This window comes from Nematolebias whitei, chromosome 10 (genome assembly GCF_014905685.2).
Source record: "Nematolebias whitei isolate Nwh7 chromosome 10, NemWhi1, whole genome shotgun sequence".
NCBI lineage: Eukaryota > Metazoa > Chordata > Actinopteri > Cyprinodontiformes > Rivulidae > Nematolebias > Nematolebias whitei.
This window is the reverse complement of record NC_056507.1, coordinates 31,061,508-31,068,723: the sequence shown is the minus strand read 5'-3', so window position 1 is coordinate 31,068,723 and position 7,216 is coordinate 31,061,508. Positions and strand designations below refer to the sequence as shown.

The 7,216-nt window shown below is 38.2% G+C and overlaps 1 protein-coding gene across 1 annotated transcript; it reads left to right on the top strand.

Moving 5' to 3' along the window:
• Positions 1-1,827: 1,827 nt before the first annotated feature.
• parp16 (poly (ADP-ribose) polymerase family, member 16) lies at positions 1,828-6,361 on the top strand. The gene is made up of 7 exons (XM_037683595.1): positions 1,828-1,883; positions 2,799-2,995; positions 3,579-3,716; positions 3,804-4,010; positions 5,088-5,259; positions 5,347-5,491; positions 6,143-6,361. Exons 2-7 carry the CDS (start codon positions 2,807-2,809, stop codon positions 6,276-6,278), a joined length of 987 nt encoding a protein of 328 aa, XP_037539523.1. The 5' UTR covers positions 1,828-1,883; positions 2,799-2,806; the 3' UTR covers positions 6,279-6,361.
• The last annotated feature ends 855 nt before the right edge of the window (positions 6,362-7,216 follow it).

The window sequence follows — 7,216 nt, the reverse complement described above, 5'->3', positions numbered from 1 at the left end:
CTTCCTTCCTTCCTTCCTTCCTTCCTTCCTTCCTTCCTTCCTTCCTTTCTTCCTTCCATCCATCCATCCATACATCCATACATACATCCATCCATCCATACATACATACATACATACATCCATACATCCATACATACATACATACATACATACATACATACATACATACATACATACATACATACATACATACATCCATACATACATACATACATACATACATACATACATACATACTTACTTACTTACTTACTTACTTACTTACTTACTCACTTACTCACTCACTCACTCACTCACTCACTCACTCACTCACTCACTCACTTACTTACTTACTTACTTCAGGTCGCGGGGGATATCCAGGGGCGGCTGTGGCTGAGTGGTTAGAACAGTCGCCCTCCAATGCGAGAGTTGGGGGTTTGAATCCACCTGCAGTCACATGCCGAAGTGTCCCTGGGCAAGACACTGAACCCCTCGTTGCCTCTGATGTGTGTCCCATCAGTGTGTGAATGTGATAAAGCTCTGATTAGTCTCTTTAGAATTATTTGTTCAATTAGCTTTGTAGAGATCTAGTAGAGTGCTGTATGAATGGGTAAATGAGGACACAGATTGTAGTATAAAGTACTTTGAGTATCTTGATAAGATAGAAAGGCGATATATAAGTACAGTCCATTTACATCTTTTTTACAGCCACCTCTCTCAGGAGGACCCCAAGGTGTTCCCAGGCCAAGACATAGTCACTCCAGCATGTCTGGGTTCTTCCCCAGGGCCTCCTCCCAGTCTACATATTAATACATACAGTAAAATATACGGACAACAATAAAAAAAATTATTTGCAAATTACATTTTTGTTTAGGTGTTGCTTAGCGTGTAATTCTTTTAATAACAAATTAAATGTTGCAGCTGTAAAAAAATACAGCAGTTTACTCATCTGTACTTTAGGTTGTACATGTACACTGGGTGGTCTCTTCAAGTTCACATTTGAAGCCTCAGTAATCTTTTTTCATTCATTCAACCTTTATTCATACACGTTAATCCCACTGAGCCTCGTGGACTCATTTACAAGAGAGGCCTGATTTAACAGAGTGGTGGACAACAAAGATAATAATAATACGCAATCATAAAGGATGCGTACAAATTGAGAATTTTTTTTAACAAGTGAAAAATAAAATCGTATTTTAAAGAAAATGCAACAAAAAACAACAACAACTAGATTATAGGGCGGTGTAGAAAACTAAAAACATATACGCATGGAAGGAAGGAAGCACACATCTGTTCTGTTTATCACAATTTACAGTTTCACAAACATGCTATAAATTCATTTCTGTTTAAATTATTTTTTATTTTGAATAACCAAGAAAAGCACAGTGAGAAGTGTAGACAGACACCATGCTGATTTGGGTGCAAAGATGTGTATATTAATTTATTCTTTGATTATTTATTAATTGACGAATGTATGGTTGTGGTCTTGTTCAAACAGCTCAGTCTATAAATATATTGATACTTTCACCACAAACAACAACTCAGGGATTTTCACTTCATGGTTTATTACAGTTTCACGTCAGCTGCCTTCTCGTGTCATCGGAAATCACAGTTTTCTGGGTTCTTGAACGTCGAAGTAAAAAAGAAACCACTAAAATTATGTTGTTTTACACCCGATTTTGTGTGCTCCACTTTGAAATGCTGAGACTTTTTTTTAAAACCACACTTATGTTTTGTTTTTAACATCATGGCGTCTTTTGATTGTTCTTCTTCACCTCTCTTGTGTAGGGTGTGGTAAAAAACAAGGTTTGTCCTGTCCTTGAATGCAGCAGTATTAGGTATTAGGCTAAGCTAACGTTAGCTTTCCATGTTACTGTAATGCTATGAGTTGAGCTAGACAGAAGGTAAGACAATCAATTACTTGCTTGTGAGTGTATATGTCCCACTCGGACGTTTTCCTGACATGAAACATCATAAGTTTTATACTGTTCAACGGAACATTGGTATGGTTACAAGTTGATTATATTCATGTCGCGGCTAATGTTAGCTGAAAGTTAGCTGTTTAGCTAACTCAACGACACCTACAGCTTCAATGTACAAAAACACGTGAATGCGCAACCGAAGTGGCAGTATTAAAAATTGTGCTTCACATTTGTATTTTTGTGTCAACATTTGTCTTCATGTTGGTCTTTAAAGATAAAAAGAAGCTAACGAAAACATTTGATTAAAGTGACATATGGCGTAATCATGAGGTTTTGTTTCCATTTAAATCATAATGAATAAATCTAGACAGGTAACACAAAAACAAACAAGATTAAAAAAAGTCAGAACACTCTTTTCATTTTATGTTGAAGAAAATAGTACGGTAGTTTCAACAATCGTGCACAAAATAACTTTAAGGTGTTCCTTGTCTGATCAGACATGTATAAACTGAATTACGGTACCTTCAATTAATTTATCACTTAAAAATGTGTGTGTGTATACCAGACATGAAATTATTGTTTTTATTTAGATATATAATTGCATGAAATGGATACAGTAGATCTTATATTTTTGTACGAGGTCAGTTGCTTTTCTTTTATTGTGTTTTTTTTTAGGAAGAAGAGTTTGGATTGTAACCCAACATGTATTTTATAACTCATGTTATAAATGATAAATACTTCATAAATTTAAAATGAATAAATAACATAAAGTTAATTGTTCGTTGCCTGTTATCCTTCTGACATGTCTGGTTTTGTTATTCATCAGCACGTCACTGTCTGAAGCCACTTCCTGTATGTTGTGTGTTGTATGTTGTATGTTGTGTGTTGTGTGTGCAGGGCTGGGGATGCAGCCGCTGCTGCCTCCTGAAGCTGTCAGAGAGCTGGTGAGCTCCTGTCTGCACAGAGACCCTGTAGCTGCAGACCTCCGCTGCAGCCTGTTTGTTGCCGCTGCACAGAACTACAAGAGGGACTCTTTGCTCAGACCTTTCCCTCCTCGATACACAAGTGGTGACAACAAGGACTTTGAAGAGCTGGTAAGAACTATGACATTCAAAACTTTCCAGGCTCGTGCGATGTAGTGGTCCCACATACACGTTAATCACAGGCCCAATTGTCTTTGTGTTAGATATTTAACATCTTTTTCCCCCACTGAAGACACTAGCACAATATAACCTGTGTTATGTCATGATAAACAGAAACACACACTTGGTGGCAGTAGTGTGCTGCAAACATGGCTGTTTATCTTCAACTGTAAAAAAAAAAAAAAAAAGATGGAAAGTTTCTTTCTTTTGCATTTTCAGACCATTTTTATGTCTTTACTTATGCTTAAAGACACGTGTGTCTTTACTTACTCAGGTAAGTTTTTAAAGATCTAAGCACAGTTTTGGTTTATGTTGTCTTTACATATACAAACGTTTGAGATCGTTGTAGCTCATCGTTAGGCCTTTTGAAATGGCTCTTTTTGTCTTGGGATGTAACTAAACACGTTTGGTTCAGCATAGGTAAGAGTCTAAACCTGAATATTATTTATCTTTAATATTATATCAGTCTAAAACTAAACACAAGGAGAACATTGTTATTGTCTATATGTTTTTAAAGAGTGATTTTATTCCTAAGTTGGCAGACGTGAACACCTTGCCTGGTGTGAGAGATCTGGTGAGACTCCGGTGTGGAGAAGGAGATCATCACTTGGCTCTTATACACTGGATCCTGTCTTCAAAGAGCTTTGCTGTCAAAACACTACAAAGGGAGGAGGTATTGGCTACAAATGGAAGCACAAACACTGCAGCATCTTTAGAAAAGTACTGTTTTGTTCACAGCATGTCTTCTTATCTTCACCAGTACGCCAAACTTTGTGACCTGACAGAATATGAAGGCACTGCTGCACCTGTGCCAGACTTCCTGTTTGAGCTGGAGTACTCTGATCACATAAACTCCAGGTTTGAAAAGACTCGAGAAGAAAGGGGAGTCTTTTACGCATTCCACGGGAGCCGCCTAGAGAACTTCCACTCGATCGTTCACAACGGGCTGCACTGTCACCTCAACAAGGTCACAGCAGAGGACACCACCTGACACATACCTTATAGGGTTGTATTTTTAATAGAGGTGTAACGGTACATCCGTTTGTTATTCAAGTTTTAATTTACTTTATTTTAATGTTAACTGGTAAAACTGAGGAATATACTCTTTAAAGCACTCTGTCAAACAAAACATGAATGGTTCAGAATGAATACATAATGTAAATATGTAAATAAATGTAAATATGATATTGGGATTACAGGAATAGCTCTAAATTGGTTTAAATCATGTTTATTTGATAGATTCCAATTTGTAAATGTAAATAATGAATCTTCTTCATACATCAAAGTTAGTCATGGAGTTCCTCAGGGTTCAGTGCTTGGACCAATGCTATTTATTTACACGCTTCCATTAGGTAAAGTTATTAAAACAGCATGGGATAAATTTTCATTGTTATGCTGATGATACACAGTTATATTTGTCCATGAAACCAAATTAATCCAATCAGTTAGACCAGATAGACTTAAAGAACTTTTACTAATTGGCTTTTCTATGTATGTGACAACTTTGTTGTGAATTGGCGCTATATAAATAAACTGAATTGAATAGAATAAAACTCAGGAGCCTAAAGATCGGCCTGTCTGATTCAAATCAGCTGTAAGTTTTGTGGTCACAGAGTGATCAAAGATGGCTGCAGTGGAGAAAGACCAGAGTATGGCAAGCAGTTGTATTGTAGAATCAGCACTTTTACGGCAAACTGTTTGTGTAACGATTTGACGTTCCCTGATATCAAACGTCAATTTCTCATTCTTGCAGTCAGCTAGCTGAGAAGCGAGGTGAAGGTTTCACGTTGTTTCTGTGTATTTTCACATCCAGAAATCTTTATTTTCTTGTTCTTAGTAACTCTAGAATACTTTTCTGAAGTTTATCAAAGTTTTTGTTTGACATATGGCCTGTAGGTTTAATATAGTCATTGTGCGTCATGACTTAGGTGTGTAACTATTATAAAATACTTTTTTTGTTGTTTGTTTCAGAGTACATGTTGATGACTTCTGCCACACTGGCAGGACATTCACAGGTTTTCAGAGTGATTTTCTGTTTGCGCAGAACTCTGTATTTGGGGAAGGGACCTACCTCACCAGTGACCTGAGCATGGCTCTCCTGTACAGCCCGCACAGCAGCAGCTGGAGAGAGAGCATCCTGGGTCCGCTGCTCAGCTGCGTCGCCTTGTGTGAAATCATCGATCATCCAGATGTGAAGTGCCAGGTGAAGAAGAAAGGTTTGTTTGAATCCCACAACTAAGTCCTCTCTGAATGATGCTCAGCTCAGGTTTTTGACTTTTGCTCATTGTTTCCCCCCATTCCAGATTCTGACATCATAGACCGGCAGCGCTCACGAGCAAAGAACAGTGAAGGAGGCGAGGTACCGCAGAAATACTTCATAGTCACCAACAATCAGCTTTTACGAGTCAAATACCTGCTCGTGTACTCTCAGGGGAAACACCTGTCCAGGTAGGAGTGTTCCCGATCAAACGCAAATAAAAAATAATAATTTAATTCAAGCAGCACATTTGGAGAGGCAAACTGAATTGTGTTGAATAAAACTATTGCTTTTAGATTACACTTAAACTTGTCGCAAAACAAATTTTAGGACAAATGTATTCAGTTTTTTTTTTTTTTATTGATGCTTCGATACAAGAACATAGAGGAAGTTTAACTTTTTATCAAACAAAATGACAAGATGTGTTCATAAGGATCATGTTAGTCTAGAACTGGGGTGTCAAACTCTGTTAATTAAAGGGGCCACATTTAAAACCATGGATCAAATTCAGTCGATCCGTTAACTCAAGTCAGATCTTTTCTTGGTTGTGTGTTCATCAGCAACAGTTTGGTCTCATTTGACATTAGTTGCTCTTTCCACATCAAAATCAAAGAAGTCTGCACTAAATGAAGTTTTTATCGTTTTTTAAGCAAAATGCAAAGCATTAAAAATATTTTACATTTAAAATATTATCTTTAGGGCCCAGATATGATGTTAACGAGGCCCAGATTTGACCCACGGGCCTTGAGTTTGTCACGTGGTCCAGAATAACAACATAAACCTGTTGAGCTTAAAGTCTTCAGTGTTTTGTTTTCAGCTGCTGTCGTGTTGTTCTTCACCAGGCGTTCCCACAGCAGGTCATGGCTCCTCAGACACCACTTCGCCGTCATGATGGGTCTCTACCTTCTGCTCCTCGTCTTCATCGGTGCCTTTAACTCCACCCCCTTCATGTCCTTCTGGAACAGGCTGTTCAGGTGACCAGACGACCGGAGCAACGACCACGACGTTCATCGTCGCAGTGCCTTTCTGACGCCGACTGCAGGCCTGAGCAACCTTCATGCACCTTTAATACCGTTTCTCTTCTTCATTTGTACAAATAGTTTTATTTACTGTTAATAAAAACTAACTTTTAAGAATATTATGGTCCTACCCGAAACTTGGTGGAAATGTTGTTCTTGTGGGAAATTTCTGCTGCCGACCAAAACAAGCTGCACGTTAACGATCATCTCGTAGAAATATGGCGGTGTGTGAACTAAGACTTCCCCCTTTATATTTTAATATAAACTCACCTCAGTTTTAGCTTGGTGATCAGCTCTTTTTCACAACAGCAATAAAGGAAATAAATCTGCATTTGCTTAAAGAGTCTCTGAATTGTTTAAAAGACGATAAAACAAAAAAATGCCCATAAGTTAAACAAAAGTTTTGAGCGAGGCCAGTCTGTCTTAGTTTCCTGTTTGTAGTCAGGGTTTGTGTCTGAACATGTGCAACTTTATATTTGGCTATTTCTGGGTGTAACTGGGACCCTGTGTACATATTTTCATTCCGCCTCATGTACCACATGATGGAAACAATAAAGTTGAACTTGTAAGCTCAGACGGGCACATTAATCACAGCTGGCACACTCCTCTGTTATCAGAGGCTTTTGTTTATAAAAAAGCAACAAAGATGTATAACTGCGACTGATAACAGAACAGGCCCCGTCGTTCTAACAGACTCCTGATAATATGAAGTCACAGAAGCTAAAGACATAAAATACTGGCTTCTAATCGTCACACACCTTTCAAAATGTTTTTGTATTAATTTAAACCTCCTGCTACATTCCGTGATTCGTTCCAGCAGTAAATCCTTAAGGGTTTTGGAGGCACTAGGTTGTCGGCAGATCTCCCTCCTCTGCCTCAGTATCCAGCTCCAACAGG

Bases quoted from the DNA above. Each gene is read 5' to 3' on its own strand.
- parp16 (XM_037683595.1), top strand. From the start codon at position 2,807: ATGCAGCCGCTGCTGCCTCCTGAAGCTGTCAGAGAGCTGGTGAGCTCC. The intron at 3,717-3,803 runs GTATTGGCTACA...TATCTTCACCAG, and splicing joins AAACACTACAAAGGGAGGAG to TACGCCAAACTTTGTGACCT. The intron at 5,260-5,346 runs GTTTGTTTGAAT...CCCCCATTCCAG, and splicing joins GTGCCAGGTGAAGAAGAAAG to ATTCTGACATCATAGACCGG.